This window comes from Vanacampus margaritifer, chromosome 1, assembly GCF_051991255.1.
Source record: "Vanacampus margaritifer isolate UIUO_Vmar chromosome 1, RoL_Vmar_1.0, whole genome shotgun sequence".
NCBI classification, from domain to species: domain Eukaryota; kingdom Metazoa; phylum Chordata; class Actinopteri; order Syngnathiformes; family Syngnathidae; genus Vanacampus; species Vanacampus margaritifer.
In genome coordinates, this window is record NC_135432.1 from 50049813 (window position 1) to 50073240 (window position 23428).

Here is a 23428-nt window from a genome sequence, read left to right on the forward strand (position 1 = left end):
TCACACGTTTTTTACAGTACAGTACATCATTTAAATTTTAACAAAATTGTATGAATTATTATGAAATGACTACTGTATCAATGACTAAAAGATGCAGCCATATGATTAAAAAAAAATCCACTTTTTGCTAAGTGTATGAAACTTAGAAAATATTGTACATTTATTGTACTTTTAGAACAGATATAAGTTAGCGAATAATTGTGAGTTAACTATTGAAGTCATGTGATTAATTACAAAATTTTTAATCGCCTGACACCTCTAGTTTAAATAACTTATAAACTTCACTGCTTCACGATGGAGTTTTGATTCGGTGTATTTGGTTTTAAAGCACTGGTTCTTAACCTTGTTGGAGGTACTGAACCCCAACCAGTTTTCTCTGCGCATTCACCGAACCCTTCTTTGTTGAAAAATAAAATAATGATTTTTTTCGTATTCAAGACATAGGTATAGGGTTTACAAGTAGCCTTTTCATCGAATCTGTCTCTCTTCAACTTGAATTTAGAAAGTGTTTTGTTCTTGTATTCGCTATCTCCATGCATCTTAAGGAAGTGTTCCATTCATTTCGCTAGATAGCTAGTTGTGCCTTTAAATCATCCACTGTTGTTTTCTTAGGATGGGGCAGCAGCTACAATAGATACATTGAAGACAGCAGAGGCCCCAGAATTGAACCCTGTGGAACACCATATGTTACGTTATACATATGAATTTATACTGCACATATTTGTCAGAGCACTATTTTTGTGCTCAACATTAAGTATTAGTGATAGGCCGATACGTATTTTTCAAGGCCGATACCGATTTTTAGTAGTCAAGGAGACGGAAAACCAATATTTCAAGCCAATATTTCTTTGCAGTAAAAGAGCAAATATTAGCGTCAGAATTAAAAAAATAAAATAATTTTAAACGGATAAAGAATTGACAGTTTTGTTTAAAAATTATAACAAAAATTGCAGGAAGCTTCCAGGGTCATTAGCATGTGTTAAGTTCAATTAAAAACTAAGTAAATAGCTACCTAAATTTTTCTACTGTAAATAAAGTTTTCCAAAATTTCAACATAATTTCTTAATTTTATTTTTTATTCTATTCTTTTTTTTTTTAAATAAAAAATGTAGGGAGTTCCCAGTTTCAGCATCATTTTTTGATATGGGTAATTATTCGTCGTCCATTCCGTTACAAAGCCGTCAAAATGTTCAACATCCCCATTGTCAAACACATTTCATAACAGTATCTCACTGTCAACTCGTTACACGGATTCGAATTCCTCCCGCGCCGTCGTCAATCGTGTCATTTATTTCATAACTCCCGCGAATCTGCGTCAACCATAAATGCTTGAATAAAATTCCAGGACATGCTATGAGGCCCACGTCACTCTCTTGAGGCATTTCATCGGCTAAGAGACCAATAATTGGTCAAAACACGCCAAAATGACATGTCCGCTCTCCCAGGTTTAAAGGGAGAAGAGCACAGGAGCGCTCCCGGCTTTAACGGTAGAAGTTCCCGGTGGGAACTTACTTAATGGGTTAAACATTGTAAAAGATCATTAATAAATAATACACTTTGAAAAAGTAAAGGAACATTTACAAAATGGATGAAAAGGTCATAATAACTCATGCCTAGATAAATGGGACAGTCAAATAAGAGATTTCTGTGTTGTCATGTTTCCACATCATTCCTAATACAAATATTACTAACAAAAGAAAGCATTTAGGTTGCTGCATATTCAGAAAATATTCCTTTAAAATCCAAAATGAATCGTACTCTGGCCAAATTTAACATTAAAGATACAAGTTTTCATTACATTTAAAACTTTCTCTGGCCAAGGCAAGATTCATTTTGGTATTAAGCTATACATAAAATACAAGACATGAAAGCTTAGTTGCAGTAGCCTTAAATGAAGGCCACATTTGAAGGAGCATTGCATCGGTGCAGGCTCCACGTCGTAGCTTTCTATCTGTCATCGGCCTTCAGATGCAGCCTCTTGAAGGATGCAGGCCCTGAAATGGGACGTGGCTATTGTGAAGCAGTGATCCACAAAAGAGACCGTACATTAACACAGTCCTTGGGCTTCCTCTTCTCTCTCCTGTGTGTTGTATGTTTCTGATTTATTGTTGCAATGTGACATGAGCTATGGTCACAGAGAGGCTGACAAACAATCAAATAGAGGAGGGGAGTAAAAAGAGGATTGGCAGGGCTAGAAGTGTCAGTGGTTTACCACAGCCCCCCCCCCCCTCATGTTTTTTTTTTTTGACTCACATTCTGTCTTTTGGCCCTCAGGGCAGTCCATCTGCCTTCCAACTCCCTCTGATCGTTCATTCACCATGACCACAGCCGTCCAAAAGCACACACACAACTCATAGTGCCAAGTTGCCGGGGCAGCTGTGTTTAAGTACAATGACATCTCGCAGTGTCGTGTAGTCAAGTCCTTCAAGGCCTTCTCTGCTGGCCCAAACACGATCATTAGCACAGACCTACATTTAAAACTTAGATGAAATTGTAATGATTCATTTCCAACACACTTTTGTTGTCATTTCATAGCATGTCTTGGCTGTGCAGCTTCCAATCGTTGGTGGGACTTTTTGTTTTGTTTTTGTCCAATCAAATATCAGTTTCTGTGTGTTGCCATTTAAATGCTACCTGCCCCAACGCCTTGCGAATCCCGTGTGTTGGCGTTAAACACACACACACACACACGCGCACCATTGTCTCCTTTTTTAACCAATCAGATTCAAGTTTCATAACTCTGTGCCTTTAAAAAGGCTCACTGACATCAGCATTTTTCCATCTGATTGCTGCAGCTAAATAGTCTGCTATTTTTAGCCCTCTGATTGGTAGTGCTAATAATTATACACATTTTGTGGGGTCTTGAAAATTCATTCTTGCTGCTGTTTATTAATATGCAAAAAAAAGGTAGAAGATTTGTGGATATTCTTTTTTATTCAAAAATGTAACTTGTGGCAATAATTAGGGATAGACTGATTATCGGCGCCGATATTTGCCGTTTAGACAAACATCGGCAAAGCTGGTATCTCACTGAGCAGTTAATGTTTGCAAGCGTCACAAATTTACCACCAAAAATGTTCACTTTCTGCGAAGATCTTTTGAACCCTGACGAAAACCCCAAATAAGCTACATTCGCATGCATTTGTTGCTCAGTGAGATACAGGGAATTTTTCATTTATGTATTGATTTAAATTTCCATTTTATCAAAGATGATGGTGACACTGAGAACTCCTTGTACTTTTTTTTTTTTTTAATTAAAGAAATAAAATAAAGATACTGTATGTTGAAATTTTGCAAAGCTTTATTTACAGTGGAAAACTTTAGGGAGCTACTTACTTGATTACTTTTTAATTTAGCTTAACACATGCTGCTGATGACCCTGGAAGATCCTTGCAATTTTTGTTATAATTTTTAAACAAGGCTGTCAATTCTTTATATGTTTAAAATGAAAAGCAAAACCTTCAAAATGTTGAAAATTTAAAAAGTTGTCATAGCAAACAAGCTTAACTCGTTCACTCCCAATCATTTTCACTGAAGCAATCCCCTTTGCTCACAGCTGTTTTATTGGATTTTGAATGATTTTGCAAGGCACACAGAATATTGTGTTGCTATAAAAACATGGAAACAACCAAAAGAAAGATTAGAGTCTCTTCTTTCCTCAGGAAAATAAATTCTATCGTTTTCCATTTTGCAGCAATTAGCATTAGAATATAGCTGAGTCATCATTATTCACAAATCTGTTTTAAACAGTGGGCAAAAGAGCTTTTTTGCAACGTGGCCCTGGTTGATCTCCTATAATCTGCTGGCTGTTTTTTGTAATAACTACCATTGCTTCACCCGTTCTCTTCAGTTCAGAGGCTGCATCAAAACATTAAAAAAAAAAAAAAAACTTATAAATACGTCTTTGGGACACTGGGAATATTTAAAATACAACGTATTTATACGTTTTGGGGAGCAAGTGAGTTAATTTTATTTCAGCAAAGGTAATTTAAAAAAATGTTGACTAATATTTTCTCTTTTACTGCAAATTAATATCGGCTTCAAATATCGGTTTTCTGCCTCCTTGACGACTAATAATCGGTATCAGTGGGGAAAAAAACATATCAGTTTATTATTAGCAATGAGCCATTTTTTTGATAAACGATTTAGGCTAAATGTAAGCATTTGTCATTCAAACAAAGGAGTGAAATGTGAAATGTGAGGTAGCAACAATCCCAGCCCGAGACAACACTATCCCACAAACACAACATTGATTCATGCACATGCCTGTTGCTGTCTGTTCCTGTGGCGACCAAATGATTCTCTGTACAGTATATATTAGCCTGAAAAAAGTACAGTTGAAATAGGGCAAATCCAACATAACTTTTCTCTAACGTTGTGAGATTTTTAAGAGGGAGTGGCAAATTTTTCTTGAGAAGATTTGGAGTATTTATGTAATCATCATTGGTACTACTTTAAGATATAACCCTACATTGTTCCATCAGATAAGCAGTTGGACTGTCATACGTCGATCAACAACTGTAACAGCGGCACCGCAATCTTCTACAGTGAATATTTGCATGCGTTAGATGTTGGAGTGTAGGTTAAAGAGCAAGCTGTGGCCGTTCTCCATCTGGTCTGAAATGATTGTGCTTCTGGGGGAACAATGCTGGAGGGATGCTAAGCTGATACACACACACACTCACACAAACAAATACACGCACACACATACCCATCACAAGCAGTTTTTGCAGGAGTATGGTTGCATGGCTGAATATTGAAATGCATGTCATTTATTTATCTATGTATGTTGTCTTTCAAGATGTTAAATGTTCATACTGCATTTAGCTGCTTCATGCTTTCAGGATTAGTTCTATTGTGCGAGTGTGTGCGTGTGCGTGTGCGCGTGTAGCCCTTGATTGGCAGGGATAGTTGTAATGTGGCTGGGGTCAGCATATGGCTCAGTGTGATAGCACAGTTGTTTGTGTGTGCATGTATGTGTCACCGCCGTTCCCTCTCTGTCACACTGTGTTCCCAGTGAAATGATGGCAGCTTTGGGCATGTAGTGCTATTATACCCCCCACCCCATATCCACACACATGCACGCACGGCAAGAGCAGCCAAACGCTAGCGGACCGCCTGGCTTCTTTTGCCAGCTCCCTCAATTGAGCCCATTGTCCCAGTGAGACTACAATCTGCAGCATGTGACAAGAAGAGTGTGTCCCTCACAATGGTAGAAAGGTGAGGGCACAACCTCACAAATTGAAGACACTTTGTTATTGCCGATGCTAAAATGGTGTCATGCCATCCTCAAACCCGCCAAGGTCCGAAACTTTCCTCACCATAACGGATATGAGAGAAAACAACATTGCTGGTGGTTCTTGCCTAGATCCTATTTTGTTTGATGGAGTCATGCAGCATCACAGCCCAAAAAATTGAATCTTAGTTGGCTTCACTGTTTGTCTGTTTTTCATTTTAAAGTCACAAAGGAGAAGATCAACTCTCTGGATGATTTAAATGTGACGTAGATGACGTGCACACACCTATACAGGTATATTTAAATATTTATTTTACTGACATTAATGAAAGAAAAATCTCAGTCCACGACAATGATAGCTAGAATAACGACTTGTCACATATTCAAAGACATTCCCTTAACAACAGGTGGTGTCAGTTGTGGGCTTCTGAAGCCCCTTGAGACTCTTTTGGGATTAAAGGCTATACAGATTAATTTGTCTTGATGTGGGTAGGCACTATTGATTATGCCATTTTAGACAAAGTCATTCCTGGGAAAAGACTCCACTAACAGTAATGAAAAATTTAGCTCTGGTTGAAAGTTAAGTTACTTTCTAAATGTCCTATTTAAATGAAATGTCAAAAAGAGCAACTGAAATCAAATCTAATTTACATAAATCATAAATTAATATTTTTTTAAATGTCTTTCTCTGTTCTGCTTTGATAGCTGTGTTTTTGTACAGTTAGAGCTGTCAAAATTAATTGATTAATCGACATGTAATCAATTATCAAATTAACCGACAACTATTTTAATAATCAAGTAATCATTTGGAGCCTTTTTTTTTATTTAAAATAGTCCACATCCTCTGATTTCAGCATTTCAACTGTAATTGTACACTGATTTCTGTAGTCCTTCATGAAAGAAGACCGTCAACATCACCCCCCCCCCCCCCTTAAAAAAAACAAACATTTTATGACTATGAATACCAATTACTGGTTAATAAACAGTAATCAGGGGGGGAATGCTTTTGTAATACACTTTAATGCAAAATTAAAATTATTCTGATTAGTCGATTAATCGTTTGAATAATCGATTGATTAATCAATTCTAAAAAATATTCAATAGTGACAGCACTATTGTACAGCAATCACAGACAAGACAAGAATGTATGTAATCAGTACCTCACACTCAGTCATGGAACGCAAATTAATATTGCAATTAGATATTCAAGAATTAGGCAGTCCAAATGAATTTCAAGGAAATGAGCATAGTTCTGTGTGTGTGAATGCAGAGCTGATGGTAAGGGGTTACTCGTTTCCTAGTGGTGAGACAGAGAAAATGAAAAGAACAAACAAAGCAAGTCAAAGCTATCTCTTCCATTACTCTTAAGTGTGCGTGAATTTTTCAACACTCATCTATTAATTAGATTGAGGTATAATTTTATAATCAGGATAATAGATAAAACCGATCAGGAAATTCAGTATCTAAAGGTGGTCCTCTTGGACAAATATGTGTCATGTCCACACAATTAAACAATCAATACTTTATATAATTCTGGTCAAGTTATAAATAGAGACCTGAAAGACAGTGTACCGCTAGATCAGTGGCCACAGTAAAAATAAGGTTAATGTCTCCATCCCTCATGTTCCATCATGTATTTTTCACCTAATTCCCAAAATCTCGGAGTCCTGTCATGACTGTGCCCATGCACATCTTGTACCAGTGAGATGCGAGTGCACACCCATGAGTCCAAGCCATCAGTGGCTTGATCAAGCCTTTGCAAGAGCAGACCTCCCTCTGAGCGATAAACAAGCATAATCTGCCCTGCGTTTAGATGAGCGCCAACGTGCAAAATAAATTGTGACTGTGTTTATGAATCTGTCAAGGTGTTTATGCTTTGAGTTGTAAGGGTGGGGAATTGGGGGGGGGGGGTCTTAAAAGGTGTCACCTCAGACGTTGAACATAATCAGTCCAAGAAGGCTGGTAAACCTCCAATTTATTCAGACTTAGTTTGAAACAACAATGTTTCCAATTGAAAATATGGAAATATGAATAAGATCAAGATCTAAAGGTGCCTAACGTTAAAAGTTTGCCTATAAAATGATCATCGTCAACATAAACGACGATTTTTCCAGGGAAGAATTGAAATGAACCATTTAACACAATATCTGCTTAGCTTTTTAAAAATGGTGTGTTGCTTTAAATGTGACTTTGTTCCATCCGGTTTACACTGCACAACATAAATGGGTACACCACAACAGTTTCATTAGAAAGCTTGATGTTCCTTTCAGATATCTGTATTTTTACACAAAAAAATCAAATTTCAAATTGAATTTACTTACAAATTTTGGGAAACTTAGAACACATAAAACCTTAAATTTTAGATTAAAACAATTATTTCATTAGTCATTGAGAAAAAGGAAACATATTTGTTTCATACTCAGTAGTAAGGCCTTGAAAATTGAATTTCGAATTGCTACTGCCACCTGTGGCCGAAAAATGAAACTGCATTTGGACTTCTTCCTGAACACATTGAGCACATGACTTCACATCTGCAGACAGAGGGCGGGAAATTCGAACCCGAATCCATTCTAAAAACTATTGGCCAGAGACTTGCAGGGAGTCATAAATGTTACGAGGTGCAGCTTTAAGTCTTGCCAAAAGCCAAAGAAAAAAAAAGAGGCACACATGAGAGCTCTACAAGATTTGCTGAGGTTCAGTTTGACATCTTGGGACTGTAGGACAAATTCATTCAATTCAATTTGAGGGTGTTGCTGTTTGTGTGCATGTGGCAAATGTTGTCTAACTGTTAGAGCCTGCAGATAAGAATAAGATCTATGTCCTTAATTAGAGAAGTATTGTCATGATCTGTGTGACGGTCACCAACACCCATACTGTGTGTTTGTTTGCAATTGAACTCTGCTGGGCTCCTCGGTGGTGACGACGAAGATATGAAACGTTTGCACACATCAAAAGATAATGAATGTATCATTTTTTTGGGGAATTAACCAGACAAATCGCTCCACCAACTAAGAACGGCCATGCACCACCACCCACGGAATTGAGAAAGATCTGTCAATCCTGTCCTTGTCCGGGCCGGGTGAGGTTTCCCGTGTTGAGTCAAATTAAGCCGCAATTTCTCCATGGCCTGAACTTCAGCATTGAGTTAAAGAGCAGCCTAATTGAGATAAATATTGTAGTCGATCTTTGTGTGTGCGTGTGTGTGTGTGCGCGCGCGCATCGCCCCTCAATGTGAGTCGTGCATTGGGCCAACCCATCTCCATTGTACGTGGATGCACACACACACTCGCCGGTAATGAAATCACAAAGCCCTCCATATCATTGCTATCACAGAAAGATATAAACCCATTAGCGTGTTCCTTTGGGCATGGACACACACGCATGTACACAGGTTTATCATTACACGCTGTAAAACTTTTCCAATTGTATTATCCCTCTGATGTGCTTCTCTCTGTTGTCTGTTCCAATGCCTCGGGTGGAGAGGACAGATATGGTGGTGGCGGTGTGTGAGATGCCGAGTGAGATAGAGGCGTGTGTTTCTCTGGAGACGTTTAACCTCTCGGTGAGGGGCAAAGGTGATGATGTTGCATTTTAATCTGGATGAAAACAGATGTTTTCCCTTTAAAAATCATTTTAGTTTTATAAATGTAACGTAGTTTCACTTCATTTTATTCGTTTTTGTTTTGACACGTGGTTCAATGACGCAGACTCACTCCACTTTCGACTTCACAATGTTGATTTATTTTACTTACTTCGTTTCAATTTGGTTTCCACTTGGACAGAGAACGTGAGTCCGTAATGACCAGACACAACACGATCACCCCCACCACGCCACCGACCACGGTCTAAAACTGTTTTTCTTCTCCCACTGGTTACACCTGAGACTCATCATCCCACTGATTAAGAAGTCTCTGGCCAGGGCAAATGGGCACCACTGCTCCCCCAAGTGGTGGGAGGTTCAAAAAATAAAAACAAGTTAACAGAAATGGCTCTTACAGAATGTCACAGCCCAAAACGCTGAAAAAAGTCACAATGGGTCAACGCGAGGGACAACAAAGACCACATGACCAGAAGAATGGACAAAAACAACGGGGGGAAACTATGACGGCGTATTAGGGCCACGTATAAATATTTTTCATGAAGAGGTAATATTGAGAGAGAAAAAACTTGCAAATTTGCCACTTTATAAAGTGGCAAATTTGCAACTTTATAAAAACTTTTCAAAGAAAAATTCTGAAAATTACAACAAATACTTAGCTATAGTCTAACGTGAGGATTTGTTGGTGGTTAATGGGACACTGTTTATAAAATGAAAAGGCAGGATGGAGACAGATTCATTCTTAATTTAAACTTTACTCGTCATACACAGCAGGTAGAGTGACAACACTTCCTGATCCCCTGTCAGCTGACTAACACTAACCAATCAGAAGCTAGCATCCTTTAGGTAAATGCAAGTGAATGACGGAGAGCAGCAGATTCGACACATCAACTTAGTTACTTGTACAAAAAAAATACCAAAATGTATGAATGTGTAAATAATAATTCTGGAAACATAAATGTACAAGTAAATATACATTTTACCAAATTAACTTAAATGCTTGATCCTCAGGGTGTGTACTTTCGCAAAGCGAAAAAAGGCATGAAAAAAAAAGGCATATAAGTTAAGTCATTCTTTTGACTTTGTTTTTTTGTCAAGAGTGGCGCCAGGGCAGTTGATGTGGCGAGTCATTTTCAGCATTATTTGCTGTGGTGCGCTTGGATAGTCGAGAGGAGTCAAAGACTATTGATCTGCTCTGAGCAGAATCCTGGGTGCTGTCAATAAAGCAGTTTGTAGGCTATTTGCACAATGTCCATACATGTCAGAGATAGTAAGGTGCTTTTACTTTGTATATTGGCATTCCGTTCACTCTTAACGCTGACTGAACATTTGATTCCGGTCAACTGCACAATTCTAGTGATGCCCATATAAAGCTGTGAAGACAATACTAAAGATAACGACACGTGGTAGACGGAGAGGGAAAGAAAAATCTAACAAAAAAAGCCTAAAAAATATTAACGCCGTATCCCATTTCATGTCCATCATTGTCACACAAACTTTTCTGTCCGCCAAAGCTACCCTTCCGTTAATTTTACATCAGGCTTCTTTCTATACAAGTGATATCAATGTACCTTGCTAACATAACATTACCTTTACGCCGGGCTGGGTTTGTGACAGGTAAGAATAGATGGTAGATAGTTGTGATGTGTTTGAAAACATGCCATTTGGGGACGTGGCGTTGTCCCGTGTTTGCGCTGTCCACTCGTCACCTCACCAATCTGCTCATAACCATTGGGAGATGTCTCTGCCAGGTCAAATTTAGGCCACTTGATCATGCTTTTTAAATCTGTTAAATTTATCTTACAGCTTAAGTTAACCTACTAATGTTTACCACTTAAGATTTTAAATATTAATGTTTAGCATGATTTAAAAACAATGAATTTAGGAAAAATATTCTATTTCCTGAGCCAGGAAATGTACTTAAAATCCTTCTTGAAGATTATTATCGAAGAAGTGAGGCTATGGAAGAAAAAGAAATCCATCCATAATGACGACTTATTTCTGTTTTTAAATTTCCTATTTTAAAGCATCTGTACTGACATAATTTACCTAAAAAGTACTTCAGAATTTAATTTTCATTAAGTTAATGTTTGAAACAAAATGAAAATGATAATAAATAGAAATTATTATTTTTTGAATGTCTTAAAATGTAAATGTATGACACTTTTGATTGTTGCTTTGGTCCATTGGCTGCGCGGCTCGTTAGCTGCTAATGTTTATGTGAACACGCTGTGCAAACTGCACACAGATTTTCATGCTTTCATCACTTGGATGGTACTTGTTCAAATGATTCAACATTATTGTAATCTTGCCTGTCTTTTTGAAGACATACCTTGCACAATGGTCGGCTTCATTTACTCCACGTCGCTTTGGAGATACCACCACACAAATGATGGGAAGGAGCCTCTCTTCGAAATTGCTTCATCTTTGGACGATCGCGTCAAGACATGGATGACCATCAGATGCGCGTTAAGCTGCATGTTTCGTCGTTGTTTACTAGTTTATTATTTCTTTGTTTATTCAACTTTCAAACCGAAGTAGAGGAAGAAAAGGTTGATTCTGATTGGCTGATGTCGCGCACATTTCCCACTAGTCTAAATACGGTATTCTGGTTAATACTGTGTGAGTAGAATATGAATTAAGCAGCAAAATCCATCATTTTTATCAATATAAGGTGGCCATTTTGCCACTTGCTGTCGACTGAAAATGACATCACAGATGCTCAGGTCTCAGGTAACAACCAATCGGTCGTTGCCTGAGCCCTGAGCAACTGTGATGTCATCTTCAGTCGACAGCAAGTGGCAAAATGGCTGCCCCCTGAGACCGATAAAAACGGCTGCATTTTGCTACATAACTCATATTCCACAAATGTAATATTAATCAGAATGTCATGTTTAGAGTAGCGAGGTCACATATAACATATTATTGTCAAGAAATGTTTAAGTTTAAGGTCCCCTTTAACATTGTTGAAAAAGGGGGAAAAGATCACGTCCATCTTAACAAATTGCCTGAAAATGACATCACACGGATATAATGAGTGAGCAAGATGTTATGAGCAGTAACTCCATTGACACAGTGCGTTGCACGTGTTGCCACACTCGTATTCCAGCACACACACCCTGCAGTGGTGTGCCCAGCTCCTAATGTGCTAACAAGCCCTCTCTTTGGCCCACTCGCCTCCACTCTCACTCTGTCGCAAGTGATCACAGGAGTCGAACACCGCCACAATGAGCCGCGCTGCAGGAGAGAGAGGAAAAGAAAAGGGGTAAAATGGATAGGCACGGAATTGTCACTCTTTTCACTCACCAAAGAAAATGAGTTTCTGACTGGATACAAAAGAGGCATTTTATCCGTCTCACTCTCCTCTACCACGCTACCTTTCTTTGCTCCACTTTCTCCCTCTCCCTCACGTGCCTCTCCCATCATTTCACTTCCTTTCTGTCTTCTCCTGGGAAAGGAGATATTTTTCTGCTAATGACTAAAAGGGGGCCTTCTCAAATTCAATTATGCTCTATTTTATAGTTATGATTATTATGTCATTTAGGCGGCAGAAGCAAGGGTTGGACAGTAGATGTGTTGTAAGTGATCATATCATAGCCTATTATTTTGATCTTATAATGGCAGCAATTATTAATGCTGCCTTTTCATTATGGTTTAGGCAAAACTACTTAACAATTCCAGTAAAACCTTTGGGCCAGGATTGAAGCCATAATGTTGACAATACACATCTTTTTTTTGTATGTTTCTCTTTGACTAATCCATTCTTTCTAATGACATAATTCCAGTTGAAGAGATTGTTGGGCCTTGTTCATATTCATTAGGTACAGAGATTTTCCCCGAGTTCTTATGAATTTGAAATGAAAACAATGGATTTTTGTCTATCATTCAAGAGGTTTCCATTATAGCAATGAAAGCTGTTTTGTGCAATAATACCTCAATTTTTAGGATCTCAAAAACATTTGAAGAAATTCCAATAATCCTGTTTATATATTAGACTCATTGCACCATCACATCACAGCTCCTGGTGCAACTGGTGTGTAGGACTTACGATGCATAATATGCAGGCGACAGTTAAGCTTTTTCTTAAGAATGCGTCCAGCTCTGCTGTCTCCTCACTGAGGGGAGCTGCTGTTTGAGCACAACAACTTAAAGCCACAGATAGAATCTCATGCTGGGAAGATGACTGTAGGAGACAGATTTAATAAAGGACAACAGAAAAAGAGTGAGAAACATAAAGGGATTTTTTTTTCCTCATAGTGGTTCTGGCTTTGGCTGTATGTCTTTGTTCTGTGTACATTTTAGAAGGAACAAAAGTACTGTGCGATGTATAAGATAAGATAGATGACAGCTTTGTCACCATTCTCCTGTTGCCTACCACCTCTACAGTCTCGAGACTGGAGCCCAGAACAGAGCCCGCCTTCTTCACCAATTTGTTCAGTCTCTTCCTCTCGGCAGTTGAGATGCTGCTGCTCCAGCAGACCACACCGTAAAATAAGACTGAGGCCAACACAGAGTTATAGAAGGTCCTTAATAAGTCCTTCCGCACCCCAAAGGACCTCAGTCTACGTAGCAGGTGTAGTCTACTCAGTCCCTCTTTGTACAGAGCCTGAGTGTTGTCAGTCCAGTCCAGGTTCCTATTAAGGTGAACATTGTTAGAGTCCACTATCTCAATGTCTTATTTCCTGGATGTTCACCGGAAGGAGGTTGGTTAAATTACCTTTAGTCTGGCGAAAATCATCGCCCGAGAACTTTTGCAGGTGACAGTTCGTCGTGTGGTGTGAGAAGTCGGCTGTGTTAATGGTGAACAGTAGAGGCGCTAGAACAGTAAAAAGTCTACACACCCCTGTTCAAATGCCATGTGACAGACAGCTTGTGGACCAGGCTTTTCATGGACATGCCCGCTTTAGAGTGCCTCGTTGTTGCGCAATGGAAAAGCCCCATGACAACTTGTTGGCATCTATTCCAGCCAAGTAGATATATTCTCACGGTAAAACATGTAGTTTTAGTGCATTCAGCACACGCCTACAGAGTTCAACAGTGATGAGAATGGCTTGATTTTTTATTTTATTATAATATTTTAAATATCCATTTTATATACTTAAAGATTTTTGTTTTAATCATTTAAATTTGAGAGGTGTATGCATGCACTCACCGGACATATTAGGCAAATCTGCATTGTCAAATGGTATCTGATTGCATCATAAATTCTGCCCAAATGTGCAGGTTGGCCCAATGTTGGAGACGGTGCGCGTACACCATACATACTGTACATTTGTTTCTTTGCATTTACACATATCTCCCCTGCATGCACACACATTGATGTGTGATGCAGGAAGCCGGAAAAAGCAGGTGTTGAAATCGCATATCGAGCCAACGTGAGATGTATGTTTTGAAACGGTGTGACTGCTGCTATTCTCAACCATCTATACACATACACAGCATTCACACTGTTATATCACTTGTGGTGTTTCACCACTTCCCATCGATTTTTTTTTCCTTGCCTATAGATTTTCACTTCTAAGTCTTCCTCCTTTCTGGGCCCCAAATTAGCACATCTGTTCCCTTCTCAGCATCTCACTCCTGAATAACTTTGTACTGTATACGGTTTCATTATCACATGTGGTTTAGGATAGACGGGAAGATGAACGGTTGGAGTGTTTGTTTACAAGTCGTTGTCAATTGCCTTGCATTCCTATTGGAGCGTTTGCATTTATTTATTTTTTCAGTTGTATGGGGCGTTTATTCCCCCCTTCTCAACTGTACTACTTTATATAACCTAAAGACAAAACTTTACGTTTTGGCATAATATAAATAACAGTCGAGTATTTGCCTAGAGTTGCTGCCACTCTAGTTCCCTTTTCATGCTTTTCTCTTCATCCCCGACCTCTTCCTCTTTCTTCCTTTTCGCCAGCTCTGCCTGTCTCTCCACTTTTAAAGGGATCCATGTTATTGTTCTGATGATTTTCTCTAACTGGATCAGTTACGATTAGACCTGAATCTTTCTGCTTTTGAGGCCCTTAGACCGTCTATTTAACCCAATAGAAAACCCATGGGCACTATTGTAAATGGCTCGCTGGCTATTCGCTATCTCACACAGAGGTACAAACGCAGATTTAATTTTGAAGATTCACTGGCCTACCCCCGTCTACACTCAAATTGGGTCACATACACTCACATATACACATTTTCTTGTTCACAATGGATCTCATCATGTTCAGTAGTACTACACACACACACACACACGTCCCCTCATTGAAAATCATTTGTTATTGGAGCTGGGAAAGTAAATGGTAATACTATAGGGAGATGTGAGTGTGTGCTTGACATGACTATAACAGCTGCGCCTGGATGTCATTATAGTTGGATGTATGACTCGGACTGAGGACAAGAGCGTAAATGTCATTCTATCAATGAGGTTATCGCTAATAGATGGACAGTTGAAGTCCTGGTTTCCATTTACTCTGCCCTCTGCTGAGTCCCTGCGCCGCCTTTGCAGTCCATGGCTGAAGGCTGTTATACAAGTGATAAATTGTTTTGAGAATGTCTTTCCTTATTCTACGGCCACAGCAGCCCATTCTTTTCCCCCATCTAATATGGATTCATACAGGAAACCATTTATAGTGGCTGAAGACATGCACAATTCTTTTCAATTTTGATCCTCAATTGATTTAGTGTCAAGCAAGTATTTATTTATTTTTTTTTACACTTGTCTAGTTTCATGATGCATCGCAATGATTAAAAAACACGTTTTCAACTAGACTAAGTGCAATTTCCGCAGAAATTGCATGGGAAAGCTGAATGCTAAGCTGAATGCTTATGAAGTAAATTGAAAGATAAATTATGTGAAAATTACAAAGTTTTGATTTTAGTTGAAAGATAAATGAATAAAAAGAAAACTTGCACTGCAATTGGTCTAAGGTGGGATTCGAATCCCCGCCTCCTGTTCACTGGTCATAGCTCCGCCGTGGTAGCCTTTTCACTGCGCCGCAGAGGACTTGCTGTCATCATTGAAGTGTCAGAGAGAACGTGTCAATGAACATTAAATATGTGTTACAAGAATGATTATGAAAAATAATTGTGTGAAAATTACTTCCAGCATTCCCACAATTATAAAGATTTTTAAAATGAATTATTTGACATTCACAGCATCTTGCAACCCATCCTAGTCGTCAGGTTGATTCATATAATAAGGAAAAGTAAATAAGTAAAACTGCACAATATCATTTTAAAAGCCAAATGCCACTTAATACATTACATCAGTTGTTCTTAACCTGGGTTCGATCGAACCCCAGGCTTTCGGTGAGTCAGTCTCTGGGGTTCGGCGGAGGTCAAGGTGCGCACCCAACTCAAATGATTCGTGATGATACGCTCTGCTTGACTAGCTGAAGGTGATCACACTACATCTACATCACCAGGCCTATTTGTGCTGCAGGGAATTTGGTACGCTCAGTAGTCGACTTGTGGCTGTTATGGTACAACGTGATTTATTTTTTTTTGTACAGAGGTTGGTGGTTCATTTATTGTGGATTCACTCTATTGTGGGTTTTAGATTGGGTCCATAATAATAAGTCAATCGCTATATACACTGTAGCGCCATTGTAAGCGAAATTGCATCAAATTATTTATAACAACATTGCGACAAAAATAAGCATTAATATTCACGCTCATATGCGCAAAATATAATCAAATGAAACTTATGGCGTTCTTGCCTAATAATTCAACATGGATGGCATGGCAGTGGATAGCATTTCCTTACTGCTCGGTGAAGGCAGACATGTTGTTTTGCTCGCAAACCGGAAGTATGTCATCGGAAGCCGGAAGTCCATTTAGCGATAATACTTTTCCATTAAACATAAATAAAATTAGTAATTATCCATCCAAACAAATAGTATTTTTATTTATTTTTTAATGACAAAGAAATATTTCTAACGTTATTATAAGCCATGACCTTACTCATATAGAAAAGCCTTAAAGGCAACACAATTATTACACTGTAAAAAGAGAATTGTTGAGCAACTTACTTCAATCGCTTTAAGTGGTAACACACAATTGAATTAAATTCATCCAAAGTTAATATATTGTTTAATGAACTCACAATTAATTAAACCTAATATATTAATTTTGGATAAACTTAAAGGGGCATGATTTAAGTTTCTAAGTTTTTTGCATTTTTGTCGAACCCTCTGGCAAAAAGCGGAATGGAAATCAGCGATGTGCACGCGCCCGTTAGTTATTGGTAGTTTTATTGTGCATTGCTCATCATAAATCGCATTTTCGTGACGAGGTCTTACCTTTTTAGCAAGAAGAAAGCAAGCTATGCTTCCCCTTTCATCCCCTTAGGTCTTTCCACCTACTCCAATTTTAACGTGGCTCCAATATTGATCCACGTCCTCATGTAACGCTTTTGCGACTTCAGTTTTCGTCACATTAGACAGGTGTTATCCTTTCCTGATCGCTATCCTGACCGTGGTCGGGAGACGCATGCATGGTCACCTCCGGGGACAACTCCCATTGCATGTTGCCAAAATTTCAACCCGATGATTGAACAAAAGGAGCCACTGCAAGACACAGGGTCGCACTGCAGTCTTTGTTCATTATTATTTTGACAGACTTTTATATCCCCTATTGCGCACACTTGTCTTTTTACACACTCGCTATCACACTCCCAACACTTCCGACCTTCCCAGCGCAACCGCGGAGCGAGAGAGTGCACGCGCCTGACATCACACTCAGGTGAAAACCTTAAGTTTCGTACCTGAAACTCTCATCATTATTTGAATCTACAGGAAAATAGGGGCAACAACCATTGTGCCACAATAGTGTCTCCTGTCCTTTATACAAATTTTAAAACGTGCGGGTGGAAAAAATATATATTTTAACACTCAAACTTGTAACATGCGCTTTTAAGTTGCATGGAGATGGGGTATACAAGAACACAACGCTTTCTGAATTTTAGGTGAAGAGAGCCAGATTTAATAAAAAGGCAACTATCCCTGTTCATTTTGTTCATTAGTAAACCCTATATATCGATACCTATGTCTTAAATTAAAAAAAATAATAAGAAGAATTTTCAATAAAGAAGGGTTTGGTGAATGTGCATCGGAAACTGGTGAGGCTCAGTACCGCCAACAAGTTTAAGAACCACGGCTTTTGATCCTACAGCACTCCTTAGGAACAAGTCTCAATTTAAAGAAAAGTATATTCATTAGACTGCTACAATTCGGCCATTTGACACATTGGTGAATCATCATGTGTGTCAGAACAAATGAAAGGTCATTGTTCACAGTTATCTGAAATTGTATGCATCATAGGCACTAGATATCTGTACTTGGTATCGGTGAGTATTCACGGAAATACTCGTATTTGCATCGGTCTGGGGAAAAAAGTGATATCGAGCATCCCTACTTTTTACAAGTGAATGGAATATTAATGAGGCCACATTGCAAGGCATCTTAACAACTGTTGTTTGGCATTACAAAAGAATGATATCATTTGTGGTTGGTGTTACTTCGAATTTAGAGCATAAATAGTTGAGTTTTCCTCACCAACTCTGACTGGTGCAGTCCTAACGAAGAACTAATGAAGCTTGCTCCGATGAGAGGCGAAACGTCTTCTAAGAAAACTAGAAAATTGATTAATTGCAATGAAGTCAATTCCCTGAGAATGAAATGAACTGAATGAATGTGAATATTCACAGGCACATCATATAAACGTTGATAAAACTTTCCCCACTGATAGCGCTAACTTTTTTTTAACTCCTTCAGTATATGCATGTGTATTTTGATTTCACCTTGACATGTGACATCAGCTATGAGGAACGCGCCCGATATTTGGAAACCATTGCGCAGCATCATCAGGAGCCAACAACCTTTGAGGATTACGCTGCTCGCGTCTACAGTCCTGCTCCTTGCACTCATCTGCCTACAGACGCAGGTACCGCAGTGCCACTCACACTGTCTTTTTGTTGTGAGCCACAACTTTCACATAGAATAACAGAATAACTACAGTGAGTTGTCCAAAAGCTCACTCAATTCATAAGGACAAAACTAAACATCTGCATATAGATGAAAGGCCAAGTTTTTTTTTTTATCTGTGCCCATGTGATGTGTGTCCCACCCACTATGGCACATCCTGATTCAGTCTTCCATTATGAGCCTGGTTAAATGTCATTTAAATTGGCGTGCTGTCCTGTGACTCATTTACATGTGCAGTTATTTACAATTGTGTTATATTTTCTTTACAACAAGATTACAAGATTCCAAAATAAGCCTATTTTTAGCACTTCAGTACATTTAGCTATTTTGTATTTGTGTTTGCGTTGTCATTCAGATGTGTGTGCAATTTTGTTGCTCCTGTCATACTTGCTCATCTCACCAGCTGTTGTGGCTTGTTATAATAATGATATTAATAACTTTACTTTGAGGCTGAATGACATGCAGGATGAGTGGCAAATAGGATGTGCTCACACTAGACGTACGTCACTTCAAACTTAAACTCCATTCCTATTGGCCAGTGTGAGTGCACTGGTGTGCGGTATGCTTCCCCTTTATTGGCGTGGTTGGCCGTGGCCCAGCAATATGCGTATTTATCCTTCCATTTTCTAGAGCACTTGTCCACATTAGGATTGCGGCTAAGTTGGAGTCTATCACAACAGACTTTTGGTCACAGATGTGGTATACCTTGGACTGGTCACCAGTCAATCTAAGGGCACATATTGACAATAATTAGCGGCGTGCATGATTCAAATAAATGCTACTTACTACTACAAACACATTCACTGTAGCGATTGGTCTACTTTGCATAATGTAAATCAATACGTTACCATAAGAGATCGTCTGGTGCGCTGCAAAATATTACCCAATTTCATTCAATTGAAATGACTTATTTACTAAAGATAATGTAACTTTGTTCAACTATCTATGCCTGTCATGTATAGTGACAGGTAGACCAATTTGGGAAACACAATTTGACATACACAATTATTTCGCCACCAGGATATTCAGATTATTTTTTTTAACTCATTCACTCCTAGCAATTTTCACTGAAGCAACCCTCTTCGCTCCCGGCTGTTTTACTGGATTTTGGGCCACAGAATATTGTTGCAATAAAAACATGGAACCAATCAAAAGAAAGATTAGAGTCTCTTCTTTCATCAAGAAAAAAAAATATTTGTATCTGTTTCCATTTTGCAACAATTAGCATTGGTATATAGCTAAGGTTCATCATTATTCACAAACCTGTTTAAAATAGTGGGGAAAAGAGCTTGTTGCAACATGGCCCTGGCTGATTTCTTATACTCTGCTGCCACCTGCTGGCCATTTTTTGTAATAACTACCATTGCTTTAAGGGACCTCTTCAGGTCAGAAGCTCCATCAAAGTGTTCTGAATAATCTAGCATTAAAAAAAAACCCATAAAAACCTCATAAATACATTTTTGGGAGTGAAGGACACAGTGTTAAGTTTTTTTTTATATATATGTTTTCGGGTTTGAATGAGTTAAATAATAATAATAATAATAATCCAGAATCCGCTTGGGTTGGTTGATGCGCAATGTACGTCATGATTGCTCCTCTGGCCCAATATTAATCATAACAGCCATATTCACAATAGAGATGAATACAAATTAAATCTCAACTTAACGTGCAGAAGGCTGTTTAAAGACTGTTTAAAGACGGCGGGTGTCAATTGTGTCCGCGTGTTTGAAAGTGAACGAATGACCTAGCGTGCGTACACCCTAACGAGCAATCGTGTGTGTGCGTGTGTTGTTCAGCCCCAAACACTTGATTGTTTCAGCGCACAGGGTGACACGTCAAACGTCAACATCATTTCAGGACAGATTCATCTTTTAAATTCATGATTTGATTTGACAGACATCCTGTGCTCTGAAAGAAGTCCCTAACGGCCTTCTATAACAACGCAGTGATCAAACATTCTTCTCTTTCTGTTTTTTTTCCCTCCCCCTTTGGTTGATTTCTGATTATCTTTATCTTCATTTGTTCTGTCTTTTTGTTTGGTTGTTCTTTGTCTATGTTTTCTTCTGTTTCTCCCCCTCCCCCATTCTTTAGATCGTATTGTGTCACTTGCCTATAGCTAAAAGGTAAGCCCGGTCACATGAACAACAGTCTGATTGGCTCTTCCCTTTCACAGTCCAGCCTCACTTGTGCTTTTCTTTTCTTTTTTTCTCATTACATTTTTCTGCCTTTCCTACACTTACAGGTCTGCATGTGTTTCAGGGAGCCTGTGTTGAGTTTTCCAGAAGGAATTGTCATTTTCAACTCTTCCTTTGAGTGCAGTTTGGCGCAAAACACGAGTTTATCTTGTTCAAAGTGTCGTAAATTCCAGGATAGTACAAAAGCGTTAAATGACTTCGGCCTTTATCGGCCTTGTTTGGGATTGTTGCTTCTGGTCTACGAATAACTTCTTTTTGCAAAATCAAACGGCATTCTAAGGTGGACATGACATCTTCTTCTCTCTTTAAGCGTTAGAAAGTTTGATCCTTCAACCTGACTACTAACACTGTAACTTGACTTGATCTCACTCAACTTGTCATACTTTGTCCTTAACCTCATGTCTGCTCCTCTCCTGCTTTTCTAGCACCACACACACACTCTTAGCATATGTAACGGCTAATTTAGCCAGGGGCCTAGCCAGAATTTTTTCATTGGGGTGGCCAGGGTGTAACCATGACTTAAATAGGGGTGGCCATAAGTTCATACCTGAAATGTCTAGACAAGTGGTTCTCATGCAGCCATACCGTTCGCATGCCGAGCACCGACTAGTGAGCTGCATAAAATAATTTCAGAGCATATGTTATGAATTCAATGCATTGGAGCTGTTACAATTGTCAATGAGTTGCTCAGTTACAATAGAGCTTTCTGCCACTTGCCGGCAATAAGGCAAATGTCAGTTACTGACCTGTACACAATTAGTAGAAAAGGAAACCGCACAGCGAAATTCATGACTAAGTATTCAAAAAAAACCTGTTGATTTTACACAAATTTATTTGTTCAAAACACTGAACATTAAACATACAAATAAATAAATAACAAGAACAAGTAAATGATGCCTTTTTATGAACTAACATAGCACTAACATAGGCTGACATTCAGGCAACATGACAACTGTGTCCAAAAACACAGATGCGAGCAACACAGTTGTTTGTTGATTGTTATTTTTTTAAATTGAAGGTTTATAATAATAAACTTAGGTTTGTGTAAACGCCATATGTGTAAGATCTGAAGTATTTTTGGAATTATGTTTCTATCTGCTTCAGGAGCTAAGATATCAATTATTTAGTAGGTATTGACAATATTGTTGAATCCAGGAGCCGAGGGGGACAGTGGGGGGTGTGGCCACCCCGTGCCCACCCCGTGCCCACCCCAGGCCTCCGCCATTGAATGTAGCTAAAATACAGTATGTCTAAATAGAAGACAGCGTTAAAATGTTTGTAAAGAAAGAAGAAGAAAAAAAAAGAAAAGAAAAATGTTTGTAAAGTTAGCAATTATGGGCAGTAAGTTTCTGAATAAATAGATTCAAAATGGTTTCCATGTACTGTTTGTTTATCCATTTTCTGTTCTGTCCATTTCTGTTTTTAATATTTTTTTGCCGTGTTTTACTATTCTCATTTCTCATGTTTTCCGTTTTTCCATCTCTACATTTTTTTTTCCTTTTCCATTCTGTTCATCAATATCCTTCCTTCCCTACTTCCTCCCTTATCCTCTCTTTCTCCGTTCTTCTCATTTGCATTTTCTCTCCCTCTCCTTTTGCCATCCTTGCTATTTTTGGTTTATTATACTTCCTTGTGCTCCCTTCTTTCTCTATGTTTAATTTTTTTCCTTTTGTTTGTTCTCCTTTCCTCCATCTTTGTCTTGTGATATTTGTCTTTCTCCTGCATGGCACCAACCATCCTCCCCTTCAGAGGAGCATAGTGTTTTGTGTCTAATGGTCCCCAAATCGCTTGATAGTTTTCGGCTCAGGGTGAAAGGCAAAGGTTTGAAGCAGAAGGTCCTTCACGCCAGCTGTGAATGGTATGACAGAAATACAAATACTGTATTGTATCGTGAAATAACTCGAGATTATCCGTATTATTAAATGAAGTATTCCAAGCATCAAACTGTATTTATTGTTGCTTCCAAAGTGTTGGGAAAAAAAGGATGTGACAATACAGTGAGGTCTGAGCTTGTAGCCATGAATTTGTAGGCAAGTCGGAACACGCCATCTCTAAACTAAATTATACTAACACTATTTGGAATAAAAATACTTCTCAACTTAAAAAATAAAGTAAGTATGGCAATAATTGAGTGTGCCTTGTGGAGTAAGTAGTCAGTGTGCAATTGCAATGTAATGTTTTGGAAATTACGGGAGACGTTACTCAATAACTCGAAGACAGCCAAACAGAACACTGCCCAATCTTATGATGATCCTAATGTAGCCACACTCAAAAAATACTCGGAAAAGTGGTGCCGTGAGGTGCGAGTTTAAGTCATTTAAAAAATAACTGCTGGTGCCATTACTCCTATGCAGCAGCCTAAAAAATATATATATATTTTTTTTTTAATCAAGAAAATAGCACTCGGTAATATTGTACTTCATAA

General features: G+C 38.6%; 1 protein-coding gene across 11 annotated transcripts in view; it reads left to right on the plus strand.

Annotated features, from left to right (window-relative positions):
- ralgapa1 (Ral GTPase activating protein catalytic subunit alpha 1) overlaps nucleotides 1-23428 on the plus strand; it is an 85835-nt gene that overhangs the window by 59367 nt on the left and 3040 nt on the right. For 5 of the 11 annotated variants that reach the window (XM_077574170.1, XM_077574421.1, XM_077574256.1 and 2 more), the window contains 2 exons: nucleotides 18643-18767; nucleotides 22753-22861. In XM_077574170.1, coding sequence (XP_077430296.1) covers nucleotides 18643-18767; nucleotides 22753-22861 — 234 coding nt within the window. Of the gene's footprint in view, nucleotides 1-18642; nucleotides 18768-20899; nucleotides 20932-21050; nucleotides 22862-23428 lie in introns of those variants that run through there. The other 6 variants (XM_077574333.1, XM_077574949.1, XM_077574860.1 and 3 more) reach the window with 4 other exon arrangements.